The sequence below is a fragment of the Xenopus laevis genome, chromosome 6L (assembly GCF_017654675.1).
Source record: "Xenopus laevis strain J_2021 chromosome 6L, Xenopus_laevis_v10.1, whole genome shotgun sequence".
Taxonomy (NCBI): domain Eukaryota; kingdom Metazoa; phylum Chordata; class Amphibia; order Anura; family Pipidae; genus Xenopus; species Xenopus laevis.
The window spans coordinates 119,129,656-119,155,021 of NC_054381.1; the positions used below are offsets into that span (position 1 = coordinate 119,129,656).

The window sequence follows — 25,366 nt, forward strand, 5'->3', positions numbered from 1 at the left end:
GGGCAAGAGTAATTTGCCTTGTTTGTGCCCGTGACAAGGTACGGACATATATTACTACTTTTCAATGCTATACTCCATGGTTTAATTAAATAACAAAGAAAGCTAGGATCACTGTTCTTCTAGTTGCTTACTTAAGACCTGGGCTGGTGACAAGGCTCTGAGAAGAAAAGTACTCGGGCCATTACATTTTTGGAAGAGGAGTTGCAGCTCATGGTCTAAAGCAGGGGTCTCCAACCCTTTTTTTTTTTTTTTTTTTTTTTTTTAACCCGTAAGCCACATTCAGATGTAATAAAAGAGTTTGGGAGCAATGCAAGCCACTAGAGTCCCATGCTTAAACATCATACAACTTCCAACTATGCTGACAGGGGGGAATCATTAACAGTCACAAAACATTCCTGTCACCGAGTCTTTAATCCAGGTCACTACACAGTGGTCAACTATACAGTGACAAACCCTTAGTAAAGCAACACTCCATCTCCTCTGTAGCAAATGAACACAAACAAACAAGTTGCCGCTACATATCCTATAGAGTGGCATCTCCAACATTGGATTTGCAATGGTCTCGTAGCTTGGGAGTCCTGCTGAGGGCTACATTGACTACTCTAGATGTATCATTTATTTTTGGATCCTTGAAGCACACTGTTACTGCTTTTACTTTTTAGGAACTTTTTTTTTCATCCATGGATGGAATTATATTTGTACTTGATGCTGAAGTTCTGGTGTTCCTGAGAGGAGTTCTTGCCCTGTAAACATCATAGATCTTAGTTGCTCTAAATCACTCCACCAAATTGATAAACTATTCAGCAATTTCTTTTGCCCACTTGCTTTGCAATCTGCACAAGTGTTAATGTCTCTGGCTGCATATTATACATACATCCATGCATTAAAAGCACATACTGTATAAACTCTAATAAGCAGAGATATCTGCTTTAACTTTGCAAAATGCTTTGCATTCTGCTCACTGAGGTCATAATAATCTTTCTGTCACTCACATAAGGTATGGAGCAATCGTCTCTGCCCACTGTTCTGCTGACCAACCAATGTTTGTTTCATTTGCCACATGGTCAGTTTTGCACACAAAAAAAAAGACACATGGTAGACAAAAAAATTGCTTGCATCATATTATCCTCCCCTCTCTTTCCACCAAGATATTATTTGTAGGTATTCTGAATTATTAGTTGTGCCTGTGTTTGTAAGCCAGTATTAAATAAACTATAGATGGTACTTTATGGTTAAACAGTAACATAGCTAGTAAGTGTAGACATGCTTTTTTAAGATATTGGCAACATGGGAGCCTTTTTTTTAAAAAAAGCTGTTGTAGCATAGTGGAAAGGAGGTCCTCTAACAATGTAGGGCAGTTGTGTAGTAGTATACAGAGCGATACATGTATGTGACTTTTCCTTCTCATTGATTCCAATGCAATTTGGCAAATTTTGACACCAGTTTGTGAAGTTTGACACAGTTTGAAACACAGCAGATTTGCTCAACGCAGTTAACAAAACTTGAAAGTAAGAATTTTTTTTCTATTATTACTGATAGCCCAAAAGTGGAAAAAAGGTGCTACACCATTTCTTTGCTACAAAAAAGTTGCAGCAACAAAAAAGTTTGTACTTTATTCCAGTGTTTTTCAACCTTTTTTGAGCCAAGGCACATTTCTTTCATTGAAAAAATCCCGCGGCACACCACCAGCTGAAAATGTGAAAAAAAGCTTATATTAACAATATAAGTGCTATTGTTAATGTAAGCTTTTTTTTAAACATTGATGCATGAGGCAGAAAGTTGTCAGTAAGAAAGTAGAAGGAAACATATATGAAAAAGCCAATTGAACTTTATTATATCATCTGCAGTCTTTTTACCTGATAAGATTTTCCAAAACAGGGTAGCGCTGCCCTCTATTTAAGCTGGTTGGGGCAATAGTTCTCTCACGAACACAGAGATTAAATTATTTTGTTATTGTGTTTTTTTGTAATAACACTCCCCCAAATATTTTATAATTGCTGCCAAGACCGTTGGGGTTTTATAAATAAACAATACTGATAATCAAATCTCAAATCTAACTAACTAGATCTGGTGCTTCAGCTAGCAACTGTGCAAAGGGAGAAGCAGGTCACTTATTATTATTTTGTTATTACAAAAAAACACAATAACAAAATAATTTAATCTCTGTGTTCGTGAGAGAATTCTCACATTCATCATTCAAGGCCAGGGTAAGCTTGCTATGCCGGGTACCCACGCTATTGCCCCTACCAGCTTAAATAGAGGGCAGCGCTACCCTGGTTTGGAAAATCTTATCAGGTAAAAGTTCAATTGGCCTTTTCATATATGTTTCCTTCTACTTTCTTACTGACAACCTTCTGCCTCATGCATTGCAGCCAGACAGCTAGAAATATGGTTCTCCTTATTACAGCATGGCTAAGCCGCAGGGTCTGCTTCCTTAATATTTTGATAACAGCACTAGCCGTTCACCTGTCAGTCCGTGCACTTCTGCCTTCTGCCTTCACATCGAAGCTGCGCGCAGTGCAGCCAGCGACCTCCCTGATCAGCCAACCCAGGCACGGCTCTTCTGCCCGCTCAGGTCACGTGACGTCACGTGAAAGGTCCGCGCACTTCGGCCTTCAAATTGATAGCGGCACACCTAACATTAGTTTGCGGCACACCAGTGTGCCGCGGCACACAGGTTGAAAAACACTGCTTTATTCTATATCTAATTTGTTAAAGTACAAATAAAGTCCAATTCAACGGGGTGCTAATTTGAATGAAATGACTTACTTACTCCTGGGCGGATGTTTATTTTCTCTAATTAGACCCAATATCTGAATACCTACTGAATGATGCTAGTACAAAGTTGCACTGTTGCAACAACGCATATTTCCAATCATTGTGCAATTCCAATTCCAGCTATAAAGTACATATCGACATGTTGAGTAGATGCTATAGGTTACTGCACTCAAGGACCTGTGGATCATAAAGTATACACTGAAATAGTGGTGTTGCTAGTAGGAGTTATTTTTAAACCTACTTGATTTTCTTGTACTCCCAATCAATACTTCTGAGCTATAGTATGAACCTAAAATATGTATTAGCACAGATAAAATAATCTAGCATTAGCCATATATGGGAGCAAAGTACACAGTTTAAGCCAGTTAAAATTTCATAGTTCAGAACACAATCAGCAGCCGCAGCCGACCCAGCATGAAGCCAACGGTTTTATCTGTGATTCTTCTTTGCCTGCACATTGTCATAGGAGTTGTAAGTATATTTTGAAATATTTTGTAAGCATTACGGTAACTAAGCGTAAACTAGGACTTCAAGGGAATATTTATTTAAAAATATTCTGTGATCATTAAGTCAGAGTTTTTTTTTTGTGCTGATAAATTCAGATATTTCTGTTTGTCTTAGTTTAACTTGTTTAGTTACCAATATCTAAACAAATGTAAAGTGGAAACCTAGAAGTTATAATCCGTTTAAATTATATAAAATGTATTTCTTTAACAAATTATCAAACCTTTTCACAGGCAGCTTATTATAGTGAATTGTTTTATAGAATCTATGATGGATCCTCCAGTATTATCATACTGCTTAGAATGATTCCAAATAATCCACATTTTTTAAATGATTTCTTTTTTCTCTGTAATAATAAAACAGTAGCTTGTACTTAATCCAAACTAAGATATAATTAATCCTTATTGGAAGCAAAACCAGCCTATTGGGTTTATTTAATTTTTAAGGTGACCGTAGACGTTAGAATTATGATCTTTCCTAAAAGAAATTGTTTGTTTCAATAAAAACATGTAGAGCTGAATCATCAGATATACAGGTAGAAACAATAGAATTCTACCTGTATCTTACGTTTCAGCACTAACAGTGGCCGATGTTCAGGTGCCTTCAAAGGCCACCTTTAAATGATCTTCTAGTATACGTAAGGTATGGAGATTCAAATTACAGAAAAATCCATTAAGGTCCAGATCATTCTGGATAACAGGTCCCATTCTTGTATTGGGTGAACCTAGTGTCTATGCGATTATTTTGACAATAACCCCATTCAGCACAATAATGAAAAAGAGTAATGAAGATAAGGGAAAGACAAGTACAGAATAATAGAATAGAAAATTAAGGAAATTAAGGGAATGGATAGAATATTTAGGGTATGAGAAGGAAATTAATAGAATTATTCATCATCCATATGAGTCAAATTTAGATTAAATGGAACAGAAAAATGGTATGAGATTAGTCTGATACATGCACAGAAGATCACAGAAAATAAGAGAGAAGATTCTCTTGGAAAACTAGGACTATGATACACACATTGTTGTAGTAACTAATTGTATATACTGTGTCAGAGTAGTAGCAGGAAACATTAGCATGGCAAATATTTGCTAATAATTCTGATTTTTACTGGAAAGACATAATGAATAAAGGCAGTGGACGTGTTAATGTTATCCACTTGCCAACACTAGTGTATCGAGCATGTGGTTCAATCATTAGAACATTGATGTGTCTGAGGGTTTTGTGAGGACACAGAGTCTATTGAGAAACCCCAGTACATTAAGGGCAGATTTATTAAGGGTCAAAGTGAAAACTCAAACTTTCGAAAACTCTCAAATTCGAATTGTGAATTATCCAAACTTGATTCGAGTTTTAATTAGAATTTTGAGATTCTGGCCCTTTAAGAACTCAAATTCGACTATTCGCCAGCTAAAACCTGCCGAATGAATGTATAAGTCAATGGGAGAGGTCCAGGGTGAAGTTTGTAGCCCCCCTGACATTCAAGTTTTTTAAATTCAAATCCAGTTAGTATAATTCGAATCATATTTGATTTCGGGTCGTTTAAATTCGTTCGAATTAAAAAAGTGATTTTATTAATAAAATTTGACTAGTCGAATTTCGAATTTATGGGAGTTTAGGGGAGTTTAAAAAAACTCAAATGAATTAGAGATTCGACCCTTGATAAATGTGCCACTTAGAAGTAATTACTAACTTATAAACCTCAACTTGCTACAAAATGTACTTACATGAAAACTAAAGCCTAAAAATGTATATGGTGAGAAATGCTGTATTGTTTAGACTGGATTTACTGTACTAGCCAGGATCAGACTGGGCCAATGGGACACTGGCATGGGTGTCCGCAGAAAATGGTCCGGGGGGACAAATTCATCGATCAAAAACAATCTGTGAAATTCGGGTCACACCTAAGGTGCATTGTGCTGTGGATATTGCACTACGTTTTTAGTTGACCATGCCCAGTTTTTGACAACTCACACTAAACCACCCCATTTTAAGTTAACAACTCCTTACTGATTTTATGGGCATAATGCCTAAGAGACTGAAATAAAAGCAATTGTATGAATATTACTGAAATTTATACAGTAATAAAGGTAGGGGTCATGGTAACCATTCACAAACGTGTCCTGATTGAGCTCCTTGTGGTTTTACACACAGAATTGCTACACCCAAAACAGCATAAAGTGCCAGCTTCACTTTTAGGGGCATATTTATCAAGGGTCGAATTTCGAGGGGTTAAAATCCTCGAAATTCGACCATCGAATCTAAATCCCTCGACTTCGAATATCGAAGTCGAGGGATTTTTAGCGTATTCGATCGAACGATCAAATAGAAATCATAGAAAAGTGCTGTGGAAGGTCCCCATAGGTCCCCATAGGCTAACATTGCACTTCAGTAGCTTTAATTTGTCAAAAGAGACAGTACTTCGATTATCGAATGGTCGAATAGTCGAATGATTTTTACTTCAAATCGTTCGAATCCAAGTCGAATATAGCCTATTCGATGGTTGAAGTACCCAAAAATTTACTTCGAAATTCGAACTTTTTGACATTCGAACCATTCACTCGAGCTTAGTAAATCTGCCCCCAAATGTCTCCAGAACACAAAGCAGCAAATTGATGTGCATCTAATAGGGAACTGCTATTTCTGCAACCTCTGGACACCCTGCAAATTGGTCTGGTTCCATTTGACTTTTTGGTCCACCCTTTGGTCCTCCTACCTGTGCTACCTCTCCTGCACATAATAGTCAAGTAGTACTGGGCAAGTAGTAGCCAGTCAGAGTTATGTAGGACTTGCTAGAGCTGCTTCCCTGGATAGAAATCAAAGTATTGCACTTGCCATTTTTTAGAGGCTGCCTCCTCAGCAGTACGTCTTCTAACATTTCCTGTGGGCCTGCACTTTGAGTAAGAACCGCCCACTCCTGTCTTTTTGGACAGTTACTAAGAAGGGCTGTGCTGCAAGAGCAACAGTCTAGTCTTGCCCCTTTTGTTCCTTTCTGTTCTGTTCCCTGCCCTGCTTCCTTTCAACATCACAGACATGTTTTGCCATAATAATAATAAAAAAAAAAAGAATAGTACTGCTTGGGGTACACAGAAGATGGCTTTATTTCCATGCCCCCTATTCTCCCCCTCACACTCCTAGTAGTTACACCACTGTCACTGTTTAAGAGCAAAATTTCCCCTTGCTAGGGTTGCCACCTTTTCTGGAAAAAAATACCGGCCTTCATATATATTTATCTTTTTTCCCTATTATTAACATTGGAATCAAAAAATAATTTTTACTGACCAGGCTGGTAAAATACCGGCCAGATGGCAACCCTACCCCTTGCCCCTATTTGCGGACGCCCATGGACACTGGTCGCTCCGATCACAGCCGCATCGGGAAGTTCAAGGTAAGCATGGGGTTGGCAGGAGAGGTATGTGCAGCATCAGGTATCTCTAAGGACCTCAGAACCGGGGGGGGGGTTATGTGGGGGCCTCTTCGGTGGCAGCCCCGGTGGGCCCTCAGTCTGACGCTGATCCCAGCCCAGAGGTTTACCAGCCCTATAATAGTAATATTCCATGCCTCCAAAAATGATCCCCCAGAGCCGGTATGTTACCATCCTAACCGGTAAAAATGATGGTTGTTCCCAATGTTGTTAATAGGGAAAAAAGATAAATATATAGAAAGGCTGGTATTTTTTTCCGGAAAAGGTGGCAAGCCATCTCTGTTGTTGCTGTTGACAGCTTACAGGTTGCTTCTAAAATCATTAGAATAAGCTGAGGATAGAACTGTGATACAACTAGTGCGTGATGATACAGAGCTGATTATTAAAGAAATCAAATGCAATTTCACTGCTGCCATGTAATGTAAACCTAAATGAATTACTAATCAGCACATAGTAATCCTCGCTCACTCTCCCTACCTGCTTCCTCATTTGTACATCATCTAGAGCCGTGATCCCCAACCAGTGGCCTGTGAGCTCTCACCAACCCATTGGATGTTGCTCCCAATGGCCTCAAAGCTTCTTTTTTATTCCAGGCTTGGAGTCAAGTTTTGGTTGCATAAAACAGCAGATGTACTGCCAAAAAGATCCTCCTGTTGGCTGCCAGTCTACATAACAGTTACCAGTAGCCAATCACAGCCCTTATTTGGCACCCCCAGAAACTTTGCATGCATGTGTTGCTCTCAACTTCTTTTTCATTTGATTTTGGCTCTCATGTAACAAATATTGGGGACCCTTGAGCTGAATACACAAGTTAGAGAGCTCTGTATATACTGACTTGCCACTAAGTTCCTGCACTGCCCTCTGCACCTTAAACTGGATTTTTATTCTAGAGCAAGGTGTACAGTGCAGCCCTGACCCCGGACACCAGTGCTTGGTGAATAAGCACTAAGGTATACAATTTTGCAGCCGTAGTATTCTCACACATGCACCCAGGGTATGCTAAATGACAATAAGGTGTAACATTTCTTGTCTAATTTGTATTGAGATTTGGGGCATATTTACTAACATTGTAGAAAAATATTTTAGAACTCCAGAGCTGTTTCCCATAGCAACCAATCAGATCTTTGCTTTTGTTTTTCAATTTTTGGTGACTGTTTAAATCTAATTGCTTATCTCCAGAGATCTCCAGAGATATTTATCTCCAATGTCAGTAAATATGCCTCTTGGTCAGTGTCAGACTGGGCTGGCAGGACACAGGGAAAAAACCCCGTGGGCCCTGGGCTCTTGTGGTCCCTGCCGGGCCAGATCCGCTTCTTAGTGGAGCAGCCGCGACCCCACTTTGTCGGGGGTCGCAGTGAAATAAAAATTTCTCCGCATGCATGCATACTAACACAGCACGCACACGTAGGTACCTGCCATACCGGATGCAGCGCGCCGAATCGGGGGCGGATCGGGGGCCGGAGGGGGGCCCTAGGTCAGTAGCACTGGTGTGCCCCAAGCCCCCCAGTTCAACCCTGCTCTTGGTTCTACTGCCACTATATGCATTTGACATTAGGTTTATTCAAATAATTGGCTTATCAGTCGGTATTAGAGTTAACATCTGCTGTAGCTATTGACTTGGCTAAATTGTATTAATGTGTTTGTTTCATTAATATGACACTTACTCCCAGCATTAATAAAAGGCCTTGAAGGCCCAAAATGTTGCCTTTCTGCTTTTGGGCTGAATAAAAGTACTTCACAATACCCATGCTCAATTCAAATAAATAAAATAAAAGTACCAAGCCAACAGGGCCGGATTTGACGAAGCCACTAGCCTACGACTCCTGTGGCTGCAGGGTCCTAATGCCGACTGCGGAACTCTCAGGCACAGAAGTAATGGGGAGCTTTGAGTCCCCAGTGCACCTAAGGATTCGGCTGGGTGGCCGCCCTAGGGCTGGGCCTTCGTAGCCTTGCTACAAATCTGGGCCTGCAAGCCAATGGTATTCATATCAAGCTAAACTTACTTTGCTGCTATAACTGCCTTTTCACTTCTAGCAAGGCTTCCCATTAAATTTTGGAACATTGTTGATAGGATTTGTTTTCATTCAGCCAACAGGAGCATTACTAGGTTTGAGCACTGATGTTGGGGATCAGAACAGTCAAATTCTTCCACTCTCTTCTCAACAAATTTTGTTCTAACCTCAGTTTGTGCATTGGGGCATTATTGTGCTGGAACAAGATAGACCACCCTGTTGCCATGAAATAGAAATCATGGACTTGTCTGTAGCCTTAGAGTTTGCTTTTAAATGGAACCAGGGCCATATCCCAAACCATGAAAAACAACCCCAAATCATTATTCCTCCTCCACCAAACTTCACTGTTGGTATTATGCATTCCGTAAGGTAAGGTTCTTCTGCATTTGTAAAACCCAGACTTTTAAACACTGACAGAAATGCAGTTTATCATGTCAGAGGATGCATTCCCCCCGCTCTAAGGACAATTGGTGGCAATCTTCCATCCAGATAACCTTGGCATTGCACATGGAAATGTTAAATTTGTTTTCCTAATGCATCACGCATAAAATCCCATACTGAGGCCTTCTAGATCTCAGCAGTGAGTGTTTAAGCTCACAAGTACATATCACTGTAGACAAATTGTCCTTCCATATTAATAACTTATGGTACATGAACACTCATAACAAATGTACCCCGTAACTCAAAATAAAATAAAACATGGGACATCAAACTCATAATTAATACCAAACTCGTTTGCCATTTGGTCTTAATTATGAGTTTGATGTCATGGTTTTTTTAAGGAGTAAGGCAGGTCTCAGTTCAGATTTATTATAGCTCATTGGAGAGATAAAATAGTAAGAGACAGATTTCTATTAGAGATACTTTTGTTGACAATGTCTTTGTAGGTTTTTAATAAAACCAACTTGCAATATTGTTTGTACCCCAATGAAATCAGCACTATGTATTCATATTTATTTTTCATTCTTTTCAGCCTCTTCAAGATAATGCAGGTATGTAGATATATTTTTATATGCTTAAATTGTTCTTAATTGTCCTCACTTATGAACTCTTATGAACTGCTATAGGCCCAGATTTAAAGGGTAACTATTGTGCAAATGTACCTGTTAAAAATGCTAAAAATCTCAAACCTGTCGAGGTCATGTAGAAGTCAATGGTAGATGTCCCTGAAGTTGTTTCTTGACATTGTGATCTGCACTGGATAATCCAGGTTTAATACTAATTATAATAATAATAATAATAATTTGAGGCAATTCGATAAAGACGAGATGCTAATTGTCGCTCAATTTTGTTAAATTGCTTTTTTGCCTCGACTTTTTCAAGAAAAATTATTGATAAATGAGTTTGTGAAAGGGAGTTTGGTTGACTTTGTTTTAATAAAAAAATTAGATTAACACACCCCTTAGTCTTAAAATGGCCATAGACGCAAAGATCTGATCGTACGAATCGAGGATTCGTACGATTTTCGGAACGTGTGTGGAGAGTCCCAACATTTTTCGTCCGGCGGAGATCGGTCGTTTGGTCGATCGGACAGGTTAGAAAATTTCTGTCGGCTGCCGATAATATCTCTGCGTGTATTGCCGATCGTACGATTTTCAGTGGGAGACTGTCACTAGCTTTGTTTGGACATAGATATCGTATGATTGCTGTCAGGGGCAGAACATTGCTGACCTGTTCTTTTACTAATCTGACTAGTAAGACTTTGATCTGAATGGTTAGTGGCGGGTCGGGAGATGGGAAAGTCCGATCGTACGATGATTCGTACGATCGGATCTTTGCATCTATGGCCAGCTTTAGGAATGTATGTGTAAAGGGAATTTCTAATGATTGAGGATATTGCTAAGGGATTGTTTAATCCTTAGGTAGTTCAGCCACTGTGATCCCAACCAGGGCCAGATTTATATAGCGGCTGCCCCTAGGCCCACTGGCATCCATCGCCCTCGTCCCCTCCTCTTTATTCATGCAAATTTTCATCTTCGGGACCGGTGATTGGCGCATGGGAAATTAAAAAAATTATTGTGTCTCCTGCACATCCCCCAGTGTTTCTGAACCAGTGTGGGTGTGGTTATGCAGCATCCCACCCCCTAAAATTCTGCCGCCCTAGGTCCGGGCCTGTGTGGCCATTCCACAAAACTAGGCCTGATCACAATCTGTGATGAGAAAGTTTTCATGCTGCTTGCAAGACCTTCTGCTTTGTGTGAAAATAGCTTGCAGATGAGATCACGTTAACTTACCCAATATCACATAAATCATCTCATCCTAACTGATATTCTAGCTGGACTTTCTGGTGTATCTGGGACAGCAAGGAATTCTACCGAAATTGCACCCTTTTAGGCTTCAGACTAAGACCAGGGCCAGATTTGTGGTGAGGCTACAAAGGCCTGGGCCTAAGGCAGCAAGATTGTAGGGGCGGCATGCAACGCAGCCACATTCTAAGGAGCACTAATCCGCAGCACTCCAGTGCATGCATTCACATGGGGGGTGCAGAGGGGGTTGCATGCCAAGGACGCTAGGACCCTGCAGCCTAGGGGCGCCCAAGACGGAAGTCCGGGGCTGAATAAGCCCTTCTATCACTGCTCCATGCCCCAACCCCTTAGGACCACTGCATTATAGTATGACCAGATAAAATGTTAACATTCTGTATGGGTTTTTTTTCCAGATATTGATGTAGATGGAGGAAAAAACTTGGACATTTTTGACATCAACATAGGTATGTTGACTGTTATCATATAATTATTACTTCCTTGATTTTTTAAAATACAATTGTATTCTAACAGGCACTTTTATATTCATTATAGGTGCAGGACTGGATCTGTTTGAGGGAGACATCATATTGGCTGATGTAAGTTCAAATTGCCCAAGTATTCTTACCAAGCTGTAGGCTATAACAGGAGCAGGAGCAAAATGGAACAGTATCAAATATATTATATAAATAAATGTAATAACTTTTAATACTGAAATGTTTTTATAAAACAGGGTTTTCTGCACTTCCATGCTCAGCAAAAAGTTTGCCTGTACTCATTGCTATAACAATACTGTTTATTTATTCACAATAACTAGTCTTTCGGAACACACAAATTGGAGTATAAATGTAAACAGTACTTCAGCCTACATAAGGTCCAAGTAGTTCCAGGGTTTCCCTAGCATCAATGCCACTTGCACAGTATTCATCAGAGCATCTGCATATTGGTGCTAGGAGCATGTTTGCACACAAGCACGATTGTTAATAGCAGCAAATCTGTCAATTTTAAGTTCATTTTAGTGCTTTACATTTGCACTGACCTGTATAGTAATAGTCAAATAAAACATGAAATCCAAATTCTTTTTTTTTTATTCTTATACATAGAGGTGGAGCAGCACTCTTCTCACATTCCCCCTCACCCTCTAGTTGTGCAGTCTGTGCATGAGCATCAGATTCCCCATTCTGTCACATAAATAAGATTTGGGAATGCTGCAAAGCTTGCCTTAATAAAAGTGTTCACAAAATGGCTCCTGCACACTTGCTGTGATTGTGAACTCCAAGACAGAATGAAACAATATTTAAATTATTTAAATATTGTATGTATAGTTTATTTTGCTCGACTAACAAGAATTTGGAATGATTTCTTAGAGTTACAGGTCCCCTTTTAAATGAACAGTATAAAGCAGAAATATACTCTAAGAAAGAGAGAATAGCATCTGTGTATCTAGATTTAACCAACATCCAGACAACAGAATTAATTGTACATTGCGACTGACTGAGAAATAAAGGCATTAATAAATTAAAATGTGAATTCTGATAATATAATGTAACCTATACTCTACTAGAAATATCTACAATATTTCTTGTCATACTATACAAGAGGCTTACTGGAAATGTTACTCTAACTGTATCATTCCATGAATCAAAAGATGAAAAAAAGATCAGATGGGCAGACTATATTGTAATATTTATTAAAGAATGAGAACTCAAAATATCACTCTATACATACTATAGTTTCATGTGAAACACTTATTAATCTCTTCACACAGACAAACCAAAGAAACTCAATCATTGGAGATCAATATAGGTGGCCAATACCTGTTCCATATTTTTTAGAGGACAGCTTAGGTAAGTATATAATATGTAACATTCCTCTGATGTAATAGAGGAATATACTGTATATTATAATTTTTTCTAAGACGTATGAGTACGGATCCTTCTTGCATTGTGTGGATTACTCGCTGACCTTACACCCAGGCATATGTGCTGTTTTTAGTCAGTTGAAATGAATCTTAAAAAAAAAAGGTTAAAGACCATGTACACAGAGCCATATTTATAATATAGGCACTCAAGGGCCTGTGCCTAGGGTGGCAGCTTTAAGGTTGCCTAAATGGTAATTAAAAAAATCCCCCTAAAAGTAATTCTCCCCCCCCCCCTCTCTATGCCAGGTACTTGTCTACTAAATCTGGTGGCATCGGAGGGGAGGGTAAGAGAGGTACCTGGAGGGCCGCTGAGTGATGGGGTGCACTGATTGGAAATGATGTAATGTCACTTCCTGCAAATGGGGTTTGAGGGTGGGTGTGCTGGGGTTTGGTGCCTGGGGTGGCACCAAACTAAAATATAGAGCTACATGTACAGTATATGTTATAGGGGGTCCAGATGGGGCCACGTCATTAGTGCAGTTTCTCAACTCATCTCATTGGTGCAACACCCCTGGTGCCAGAAGGGACAGGTCAGCCCTGCCCTTTGCTGACCCTGACCACAGGGAAGGTAGTAAAGACAGGGCTTGTTGTCGGTTGCATCTCCTATCCCTCCCTAACTTGTATGGCTAAATGGTGGGGGAAGAAAGGGGGTATGCCTACATGCCTGAGGCATGTGGCAATTCTGCAAGGCAAGAGGCGCAACTTGCAAAGTGCATACAATTGGCCCCTTGTGCCTGGTTTTTGCACACTGCCTAGGAGATCCCTTATGATTGTTCTTTTGCAACAGGACTTATAAAACAATTATAGCATAAATTCTTCCATTACTATGTATCTGAGGCCAGAAAGTTCATCAGGTTATGCCCTCTATAAGCCATGTTCTGGCATTAATATTGTACACTAGCAACCATTAGCTTTAATTGCCTCCTTGTTATTCAAACTGTAATTGTTATGATTTTTATTTGCATTTATATTTCTTTTGTTTTAGAAATCAATGCAAAAGCACTAGTTCTAGAAGCTTTTGAACGTTATCGACTGAAAACCTGTATTGATTTTAAACCATGGGAAGGTGAACCTAATTATATCTCTGTCTTTAAAGATAGCGGGTAGGTAGCTTTTCTTCATAATTCATTTCTGATGTCATTGCTAAGATCCATCTAGTTTCCATGTATTACCATTTCTTTTGTAACCATGTTTGTTAAACTGACATTCATATTCTAACAAAGGTAGCTTAATAAGGCCTTTGCGTGTGATGCAGTGATAATGGCAGTCTGTCTTGGCATTAATGGCATTCTGCCTTGCCTACGCATTAACATCCATATGTAATATAAGCTGCTAAGTTTGCCCAGGAGCAGTTACCCATAACAACCAACAAGCTGTTTGCATTTAAACAAGTGACCAGTAAATGCTTCCTGCTGATTGGTTGCTATGGGTTACTGCCCCTGGGCAAACTCAGTGCCTTTTATTATATAACCCCGTGGCCTAAATTGTGCAAACATTTTGCACCATTTTTGCACAATTTTTAATTTTTTTAATATGAAAGTTGGTTTGGTAGGTACAATTGGTAGGTATACTTTTTTTACATTATACCATCACGTACACTAAAAATATTGGACTATTTTCAGCTGCTATTCCTATGTTGGGAATTTACGGCAAGGAAAGCAACAACTCTCATTGGGAACCAACTGTGATAGAATAGCTACAATTCAACACGAGTTCCTTCATGCTCTGGGATTCTGGCATGAACAATCCCGTGCTGACAGGGATGACTATGTCACTATTGTGTGGGACAGGATTCTGCCAGGTAAGATCTGCATCATTTAATCACGTGAGATCATCTCTACATGTACAAAAGCAAAATTCAAAGGTTATTTCTAATAATATTTGTATGGGATTTTATGCTCAATTCCATGACTTGAGTCAGCCCATGCGGCGAATGTTGGTACGGATGCATACTCATACGTTTCAGCATCAAAATCAATTGTGTGTGCTCTGCTGTTTAAAACATTGAAGAGATCTGGTAAGGGAATCTGCCACTGTCTCATAAATTCTGGGTCATCTCATCATTCGTTGGAATTGTAAATACTTCTCTGTCTACTTATTTACAAATAGTTTTGTTGAAAGAATGTAACCCGAACTAACTTAAAACAAAGTATAATAAATCACACTATAAAATTGAGTTTTTAAAATGAGTAAATGATTGATAAACTGAAAATGTATAATATTTTCTTATGCATACAGAATAAAAATTGATATATATATGTTTTTTACAGGAAGGGAGCACAACTTCAATGCGTATGACGATACACAATCAGACTCCTTAAACGTGCCATATGACTACACTTCTGTCATGCACTATGGCAAAACAGCCTTCCAGAATGGGACGGAACCAACCATTGTCACCAAGATTGCTGCTTTCAGTGATGTGATTGGACAGCGGATGGATTTTAGCGATTATGATCTCGAGAAACTGAATCAATTGTACAACTGCTGTGAGTTTTAAGTTTACTAGTCCTGCTACCTCTGCTTGTTGCCAAAACTGTTCAAGACTCCTTTAAATTATGAACTGCAAACAACACATGGAGATCTGTCTGTTTCTAGTTTTTGTTCAGATGTGTATTTTATGAACAAATTCTTTAGCCTACTTCTACTTATTCAGCCACAACTTTAATTGTTGAAATCAGTTATTTGCCCTCACTTGGGACAAGGAAGGAAATACATTAAGACTCAAAATATTTTGAAATGTATTGTGCATGAAGCACAAAAAAATGTTTTTGTGCTTCATGCAAGAGCATGGTGTTTTCTAGCTGTAAGGTGATGAGTTCCAGCCAATAGGCCGATGCCTCACTGTAAAGGCGAATTCACCATGCACTTTTCTTTAACAACAGGCTTTTCGCAAAATCTGGGTTTACATTCTGCAGAAAAAAATGATATACCCTCAATGGGCAGAAAAATATGCAAAATATAGCTCTTAACTACTTCTTTAAATGGCAAAACTGATGAAGCGTATCTGTCATGACAGTTTTGCCCAGAATATTTTCAAAGAACTGGATTTTCATAGAACCGATTGTATTGTCAGTTTAATTTGTGTCTAGCCAATCATTTTTCACCCTTTTTAAAAATAAAATAGCTTACATGACCCATATACCACTTAAAAGCATAGCCAAAATACAGGTAGATCTTGAAACAAAGGTGTTTATAATTGTGTTCTTGATACACAAGTAATTAATAGGTTCCATACACTGATTTTTTGTCCGTTCAACCTAGCCTCCAGCATTACCTTTATGGACACATGTACCTTTGAGTACAATAATATCTGTGGCATGATACAAGGTACAGGAGATAATGGTGACTGGAATCATATTCTTCACAGCGCAGATGGGCCCAGTAATGATCACACTCACCTAGGGAACTGCAAAGGTAGGAGATTATTTATCTTTTAGTGGTTTATTGCCACTAAGGTATGAAATGTATGTTCATCTTCTGAAACGCCGTAAAAAAGTAGCATAATATAAGGTTAAAACACAGAAAACAGCAGAAAAATAATTTTGTAAAGAAAGCACTTTGATCCCAATAAAACAATTCAAAAGATAATTGAATACTTTTTTTTGCAAATGTCATTGGACATTCGCAGTATGACTATCTGTAAACAATATTCAAGCATGTTGCAGTGTTTATTGTGGTTTAAAGGAGAACAAAACCCTAAAAATGAATATGATTAAAAATGCCATATTTTACATACTGAACTTATTGCACCAGCCTAAAGTTTCAGCTTCTCAATAGCAGCAATGATCCAGGACTTCAAACTTGTCACAGGGGGTCACCATCTTGGAAAGTGTCTGGTTTCTGTGCTGCCATGTAGTAAATATCTGTATTACTAATTACAGTAATACTAATCAGCCTTATATTGTGACATTTATATTCTATATGTACTGTATATAGTGAGTGGGTCCCTAAGCTCAGTAAGTGACAGCAGCACAGAGCATGTGCAGTGAATCAGCAGAAAAGAAGATGGGGAGCTACTGGGGCATCTTTGGAGACACAGATCTTCCCTGCTAAATGGCTGTGGTTGCCTTGGGCTGGTACAGAAGCCCAAAACATAATGTACATGTACAACATTTCAAGCCTACTTCTTAAATTAAGCTTTAGTTCTCCTTTAAAGCAATAGCATTTTTATTGCTCCGAACTAGGTAATAGCTTTTCCCCTTCAGAAACATGACCAGCTCCCCAATATCTACCGCTGGCCCTGCTCAGCCAATGCACTTGAGGCCGGTCCACAAAAAACATTGCAATTAAATTCAAACAATGTAGCATATTTATGAGAAAAACTTGATCATGTTATTTAATGAAAAGAATGTTTTTGATTGTCACAAAAATCACATAGTTCCATTCATAATTAAAAATGTGACTTTTTAAATCTCTTTTATTTATTTTTCAAGCATTAAAATAAAACCATCAAACAATCAGAGGGGTTGTTTTGTCTCTATTTGCTTTGACAGTCAAAATTGTAACTTGCATGTCTAAATGTGGGGATGGGGTATATTAGTATATAGGAAGTAACAAGGGGAAGGGAAACAGCTGGTACAACCATGTTTTTTTTTGCAATAGGTATTCCAGTGCTCAAACGATGTTGCTCCCATTTGACCCTATCCATTGCTAAGTTTAAGAGCTGAGTGGGGGGCAGTTTCGTCTGCTGTAGTTAGATTTCCACCATGTAAAAGTTTGGGTGCCGTAATTAGGATGGTTACGTGGGTTACTATGGATGAGCATTAGGATGCTGTGAGATGGGACTAATTGGAATTTCTGTGATTTATTATGCCTTGTTCGGATAGTGTGAGTTTGGGCTGAGTTGGCTAGGGGTCAATGATTTGTTCCTGTCCATTCACAAATAAGATAGATCAACTGGGTGGGCTAATAGTGATTCAGAATGCACATGGCTACTCTCAGTGTGGGGTAAGTGCCACTTTGTGGTTTGGGAAAGTTGTTCTGCTTCAAAGTAGGCATATGAATTAGTGAGATCTAGGCCGCAATTAAGATGGAATCCAAACATGGTGTGTTTGTTAATTCAAGGAGGTTTGTTGGACCAAACAAATTTATTTACCTTGTTTTGGCAGCAAGGTCATAGCATGGTAAGATCAATCCTCTAAATCTTTTGCTAACTTTCTAATAAGCTTCGGGTAGTAAGCCTTATAGAATGTGGAATAAGAGAGTGTTATGTTGACTCCCAGATATTGCCAAAAAGGAGTATCTCCAGATAAAGAAAAAATTCATTTTCAGGAGTTTGATGGAATGTTTTTGACTTTTTAAAAAATTATAAAATAGCTTGAATGTTGAAAATACAATTCCCATTAACTATAGAAGCTGGCCAGAGAGTGAGGGAGGCAGGAGCAGCATCTAAAGTTGTATTGTTGTGCTCCATAGATCAGAAATGCTGTTACTGACATCCTGCTAACTGGCTGGGGGTCTCTGTCATTCTGTGGGCAGTTTGCTTTTCTTATCTCAGCAGATCCTCTTTCCATTCTATTTGTAAGGTTATTATCATATTCCTTTTGGTTTTTCCAAACAGACAGCGGTTATTACATGCACTTCAGCACCAGTACAGGGAATGCTGGGGAAAAGGCTCTGCTGGAAAGCAGACTATTCTATCCAAATAGGGGATTTCAATGTCTGGAGTTCTTCTATTACTACAATGGAAATGAGAATGATGCACTGAATATCTGGATTAGAGAATACACAGAAGCCTCTCCCAACGGCACTTTGACATTCATCACCAGCATTAAGGGTAAGCAATTTAAATGCATTTATTTGTATGTACAAATAAGGGGATATTTATTAAAACTGTAGACAAACATCACTGGTGATGTTGCCCATAGCAACCAATCAGATCTTTACTTTTAGGTGAAATCAAAATGCTGATTGGTTGCAATGTGAAACATCACTGTTGATATTTTTCTCCATTGTTTATAAATATGCTGCAATAGGCAATAAGAAACAGATGACTTATGTGAGTGCCACTTGTAGAATAACTTCTAAGGATCTGTGGGCCTGACTGTGGTGTTTGCCATAACAGCAAAGCTGACCGACTGACCAAGTTTTTTTTCTTGTGGCCAAACATTTGTCAAGTGAACCAGTAGACAAAGTGGCAACTAAACTTCATATTTTTTCTAGGAAATCCGGCAGAATATTGGCAGCTCCATCATGTTTCTTTAAATGTAAAGAACAAATTTCGTGTTGTGTTTGAGGGAGTTAAAGGAAATGGACCGAGCAACGGAGGGTTTGCCATAGATGATATTAACTTGTCGGAAGCTGTCTGGCACATCAGGAATTTTACACAGTCCATACAAGCGAATGGAATAATTTTCAGTCCCCCATTGTATTCCAAGGATGGTTATGCATATCAAGTACAAGTCCTACACAATGGTCCAGCTGACAAGCCGTATGATCTTGGAATATATTTCCATCTGATATCTGGAGCAAATGATGATACACTACAATGGCCATGCTCTTTAAGACAGGCAAAAATGGAGCTTATGGATCAGAATCCGGATATCCGAAAGCGCATGTCAAATCAGAGAAGCATCACAACAGATCCTACACAGGTGTCAAGTAAGATATACAAGATATATATCAAAAAATACCTACTAAAAGTGCCATATGTCAAAAAAATATCATTGGCTGTGGCCCCCATTTTAGCTTTAATATTTGGCATGTGTTTGATTTTACAAAATTATGAAGACAGAAATGTAGTTGCACATAAAGACACAAAAGGGGAATGTAATCAAAAGTCGCAAGCATTATTTAAAATGGCGTCTTTGCGAATGTTTAGCACTGCTTGCAATGTAAAATCATTGGCTGGTGAATATAACATTGCGCATTATCGTTAAGCAAAGGTTTAGTGTTAACACCTGCTCTAGAGTTTCGTTAAAGATTTTGTAGCAAAAAACGCTCTGCCATTGCAAAATGTTATTAAATGCACTGCAAATGTTCACAAAATCCATTTGGTCACAAACTTTGCGATGAATTTGTTGAGGTCTGTAAGCAGTCAAAAAGGATGCAAACATGGTCGCTAACTTTTGCAAGAGTCTTTACGAAAAATGTTTTGCTTTAGTGAAATAAAGTCTTATAAACGAAATCTCTACTCATAGACACATGGATAATACAAACAAATACAATACATCACAAAAAACAAATACAAAAACAGCAGTTGCTATAGTAGATAACTCATATCAGTTGTAGGTAGACATTCTGATTCAGTGTTTATTTTAGGCAACGGTGGCTTATTCTGGGACAGACCAGAAAAAGTTGGAACGAGTACCACATTCCCTAATGGAACTGAATACTTCCGTGGGCCTGGATATGGAACCTCTGCATTCATCAGCCATGACAGACTTCTCAGCAGAGACTTTTTAAAGGGAGGCGATGCTTATTTTCTGCTCTCTGTAGAGGGTAAGTTCAACTGTTTGCATTTGTTTCCTTGTAGGGTTGTACTTCATGAATAGGCTTTTGTTACTGATAGTTGTCCAAGTACAGACCAAGAATATCATTTCTATAGAATAGAAATCTGCTGTGTTGTACTCCTTTATAATGGGATTCTGGGTTTTGCAACAACAACTTATTTATTAAAATACAGCGCATGAAAGAACCATGGCTCTCTGACTATACAGCTCTGTCTCCTCTCTCTGTGGAGCTGGTCCCGCCTATGTGCCTCTTTTTCTATCTAACACATCCTTCCCTTTTTAACATTTTAACATCAACGGTGCTAATAACAACATGCAATTAATAGTTGTAACTTAGTACAGGTGATTTGCTATAATTATAATACTGTAACCAACTGACCATGTCACTTTAACACTATTCAACTAGTCTTGATGGTTTTTTGATAACACGGCCTTAACGTGTTTGCACACCATGAGTAAGTGTTTGTGCCTGTTATTGTCACTTGTATTTTGTATATTAACTGTGGCATGATCTGAGTTTCTTGTTCCTTGGATGGGCGCAGTATCTCTCAGAAAAGATTCTAAAGTGTCCATCTGGTTGTCCTCACTGTTATCTACTGACACCTGCCTATTTCCAGTGGCATCTTTTCCTTGATTGTCCTCTGGCCAGTAAGCATCCACTGGTAGATAATAGGATTTTGAATATTTTTTTTTGGGTGACGGGTCCCCTTTAAAGATACACAATTTTCTGCTTCTCTTAGTGAGAGCAATCTGCCAAAACCCATTTGAGGCATCTAGGAATGTAAATAATTTGGTATTTGTCGTTTCACCCAGCATTTCATTCTGAGTGGGCATATGAAAATGTTCTCTCCTTGTGTTTTCATTTAACTCATTGGGATCCAAGCTCAATCTCAGGGATCCATATTTTTCCTCCACAATGACGGAATATACCGAAGCTGAAGGTTGAGTGATAGGCTCAATTACATCTAACTCAGTCAGGGGCTGCAATTCACATTTAAGTCTTTCTCTCAGTGTCACTGGCACATGCCTTTTGGCTTGTACAACTGGTTTTGCATCAGCTTTTAAAGGAAAACTATACCCCCCCCAAACAATGTAGGTCTCTATAAAAACATATTGCATAAAACAGCTTATATGTAAAATCCTGCTTCATGTAAATAAACCATTTTCATAATAATATACTTTTCTAGTAGTATGTGCCATTGGGTAATCATAAATAGAAAATTGCCATTTTAAAAAATAAGGGCCGCCCCCCTGGGATCGTAGGATTCACTGTACTCACAAACACAAACAAACCATACATGTTAGGTCACATGAGCCAATTAACAGACAGAGTTGTGTCTATTGCTTCAACACTTCTTCCTGTTACAGTTAGAGTTCTAGTATTTCTGGTCAGGTGATCTCTGAGACAGCACAGAGACCATCACGAAATGGTGGCTCAAGGCAAGAGATGTAAAAGGGCAATATTTACTTAAATATATATTCCAGTTTGGTGAGATTCTTTAATATGCCACTTAATATGTTATGAACTATCTGTTGCTTAAGTGTTTATTTTGGGGGTATAGTTTTCCTTTAATGACATGTCATATGTTACTGGCAGTTTCCCAAGACCTGTAAACACATCCTTATATTCACAACACTATAACTAAAGTTAATGTAAATTTTAAAAAAAAAAAGTAAATACCACAAAAAAACAATACATTTATTCCAGAATTATTAAGCATCCACTATAGTTTGAGTGTCTATTTATATCAATGACAAAACCAGCAATTTGAAACATTGAATAAAAATTCAACCATATTCATTAACCATTATGCTTCATCCTGAATGAACTTCAGACCATTATCATATCAGTGATAGGAGCAACCCAACACCATAGCAACTTCTACATTTACTTGGTGCCCCTAAAGAGCCACTCCAGTACTGTGAGCCTGACACAAAGGGCTGTGAGACTATCAAAGTGCAAAAACAGCAGTTTGTCATTATTGTGTGTGTCATGGCCAGCACCTGAGTGACCAAAGCAGGTAAAGATCCACTTGTTTGACTTTACTACCCAAATGGATCTTCATATATATTTGCAGTTTTTTTTTCCTATATGAGTTTAGTTACATTATAGAAGTTGCAATAAAGGTATTACCTTACCAATATGCAGTAGTAGCATTACCTTAATACTGATGAGAGCAAACATATAGCTATATAGGATTTTAAACCTAAAATAAAAGGAGTCTGTTTAGCTGATTAGCTCTTTAGAGTATTCATGCAGAATGGTGTTAAAGAAAGTGTATGACGTAACAAGTTACTATAACCTTTATATGCCATTGTTTATTTAGGGTCACTTCATGTGAAATTATATTACCGGTAATGCTGGTGTTATTGTTTCCTCCTATTTTTAACCAGATGTTTCACATCTAAATGCAACTCAGCCAACTCCTGTTCCCACCACCACTACAAAGCCCCCAATAACAAATGTTCCTAACCCAACGAAACCTGGTCCAGTTCTACCAAAGGAATGTGAAGGTTTTGTGTGTGAAAATGAGGGGGTCTGCGTCCTTGAGAATGCAAAGGCGGTATGCAGGTAATGCATTCTTGTTCATTTATTGCAATTAAATCAAGATTGAGATTATATATATAAATATATATATATATATATATATATATATATATATATATATATATATATATATATATATATATATATATACACACACATATATATATATACACACACACAAGAGCCAGGAATATCTTGTGAATTATATCCTTATATGACTGAAATTTGTGTATTATATTAAATAAAGTACCCCCAGTTGTAAAATATGAGGATATTAGAAATTACCTCGGAGTTCCATGACCTGTATGGTCATGAAACTCCTCGGTAACTTATAATATCCTTATATTTTCAAGAGGGGTACTTTATTCCCTGTATAAACGGTTGATAAAAGTGATGTCATTGGTTATAATTGGAGCTTAGTTATGTCATTTCTGTCACATGACTCACTGAAACGTGTGTATTATAATAAATAAAGTACCCTGTTGTAAAATATAAGGATATTAGAAGTCACGACCTTCAGCCTTGTGCTTTTAGATGGTCATGGAACTCCTCGGTAACTTATAATAACCTTATATTTTACAATAGAGGGTACTTTATTCACTATACAATACACAAAAGCCATGAATACCCTGTAAATTAGATCCTTATAAACGGTGCTTAGAGATGTCGTTGGTTATAATAAGAGCTTCGTGATTTAATTTCTGTCATATCACTCAATGAAAGATGTGTACGCCCTGTTGCAAAATTTGAGGATATTAGAAGTGGATCTTCATATCTTAATAGAAAATCATGTAAATATTAATGAAACCCAATCGGCTGGTTTTGTTTCCAAGGATTATAAACAATCTATATCTATATATAAATGCATGCAATGGCAAAACATTTAATGGGATACTACAATATCTGATCTTCAGGGCAGTTATTTGACCAGTTATAGGCAAATGGTTGGCGCCACTGTATCCGACTCCTACAGTGTCATCTGTTAGTAAGAGTATGTAACAGATATACCGCACACCCTGAAATTCATTTACTCTGCAGTAGTGGTGCTGGTTCTCCATTGACCCTGCACGGTCCCACAGCGATCCGCACACACACAATTCTCTGCAGTGGGGAAAGTGCCCCTTTTTTATTTGTTCATATCTCCACCAATATCAACGTTTCAGTTGGAACAACCTCCCTTCATCAGGATCTGTTAGTATGAGGACATTGAACAAAATGCAACATGTTGCATAGCCCTTAAAATGCAACTTTTCACCCAAATGGTAATTAAAAACTGCACTTTCAGAATAATAGTGCTTTTGGGAGATGAAGTGAGCCCTCCAGGTTATATATAAAAACCCTGACTGTGCTGTAGCATTATTGTTATTATGTGTTTTTAGAACGCCAACATACATCACAATCATATTTGAACAGTACATATGACAGTCTTGGATCACGTTTAGCACAATCTGTGATTTCTAGAGGTTGATATTACATGCCAACACAAATGCAATATACCAAATCCCTACAAATGGGTTATGGGTGTTTCTGTTGCTTAGGTGCAAGGTTACTAAAGACTGGTGGTATGTTGGAGAGAAATGTGAAAGGAAAGTCTCAAGCCAAGACACACTTGTGATAGCAGTCTCCTCTTCAGTGACCATATTTGCTGTTATGCTGATTATCACACTCACAAGTGTATTTTGCTTGAAAAAGAAACACAAGAAGCAACTAGCAAACACTGGAAAAGCTCAAACTACTGAAAATGTAAGTATGCAACTGCAGGTACAGTACATACAGTACATATAGAACAAAATGCAGGAGACAGAGCATACTAGAAACAAATTATATATCTATATGCCATTTGTGATGCAGTACAGTTTTATATAACTGCCCATGTTAGTCAAAAGGCAGAGCTGAATGACCTGCAGGGGAGAAGGGTTGGAATATGCCACGTTTATACAAGAGAACCAATACAGGAGTTATATAAAGTTTTCTTCCTTTATATGAAGTTATTTTGTAAGAGAGAATATAAACAGTCTCCAGATTTGGAAAATAATAAAAGTAGGAGTTTTCATGGGCAGCAGCAATAACCTATTTCTTTTTTTAGGACTATGCATTCTAAGAGCATGAGGTTTTTGTGAAACCATCAAGAAAGAAATACTGCACAACGTACTGGCATTACAACAGCAACTTTCTGTGGAAAAGGATCATTTGAAAATCAGGTTAATTGCATTATGTATATAAGTGGTATAGGAAGACTCAATATGGGCTGTAACAGGCATTGCTAACATCAGTTTAACAACTTTGTGTAGACTCCAGTGTTACCTGATATCCCCAGGCCATATAACCCATGAAAAGTATAATATTAAACAAATAAAGCCATTGAAATGTGTTTCTTGCAGTTTTTATAAGCACATATAGGAGTATTTAGCTACTGAACCAACACAAAAGTAAAGTGGCCTGGTACAGTGCAAAACAAACTATTATAACATACTGTAAA

General features: G+C 38.2%; 2 protein-coding genes across 2 annotated transcripts; both read left to right on the top strand.

The window, feature by feature from the left end:
• The first annotated feature begins 6,628 nt into the window (after nucleotides 1–6,628).
• Nucleotides 6,629–21,152, top strand: LOC108718576 (meprin A subunit beta). The gene is made up of 13 exons (XM_041565648.1): nucleotides 6,629–6,673; nucleotides 8,894–9,085; nucleotides 9,695–9,713; nucleotides 11,381–11,431; nucleotides 11,520–11,563; nucleotides 12,733–12,811; nucleotides 13,871–13,988; nucleotides 14,508–14,686; nucleotides 15,156–15,374; nucleotides 16,150–16,302; nucleotides 18,449–18,664; nucleotides 19,051–19,488; nucleotides 20,137–21,152. Exons 1-13 carry the CDS (start codon nucleotides 6,629–6,631, stop codon nucleotides 20,379–20,381), a joined length of 1,998 nt encoding a protein of 665 aa, XP_041421582.1. The 3' UTR covers nucleotides 20,382–21,152.
• A 103-nt stretch (nucleotides 21,153–21,255) lies between these two features.
• LOC121394488 (meprin A subunit beta-like) lies at nucleotides 21,256–25,366 on the top strand. The gene is made up of 4 exons (XM_041565649.1): nucleotides 21,256–21,280; nucleotides 22,734–22,911; nucleotides 24,426–24,630; nucleotides 24,974–25,366. Exons 1-4 carry the CDS (start codon nucleotides 21,256–21,258, stop codon nucleotides 24,986–24,988), a joined length of 423 nt encoding a protein of 140 aa, XP_041421583.1. The 3' UTR covers nucleotides 24,989–25,366.

Coding starts and splice junctions, on each gene's coding strand:
- LOC121394488 (XM_041565649.1), top strand. CDS start 21,256: ATGACGGAATATACCGAAGCTGAAG. Junction 21,281..22,733: donor GGAATATACCGAAGCTGAAG/GTTGAGTGATAG, acceptor ATTTTTAACCAG/ATGTTTCACATCTAAATGCA. Junction 22,912..24,425: donor AATGCAAAGGCGGTATGCAG/GTAATGCATTCT, acceptor TCTGTTGCTTAG/GTGCAAGGTTACTAAAGACT.
- LOC108718576 (XM_041565648.1), top strand. CDS start 6,629: ATGGACACTGGTCGCTCCGATCACAGCCGCATCGGGAAGTTCAAG. Junction 12,812..13,870: donor TTTTTTAGAGGACAGCTTAG/GTAAGTATATAA, acceptor CTTTTGTTTTAG/AAATCAATGCAAAAGCACTA. Junction 13,989..14,507: donor TCTGTCTTTAAAGATAGCGG/GTAGGTAGCTTT, acceptor GACTATTTTCAG/CTGCTATTCCTATGTTGGGA.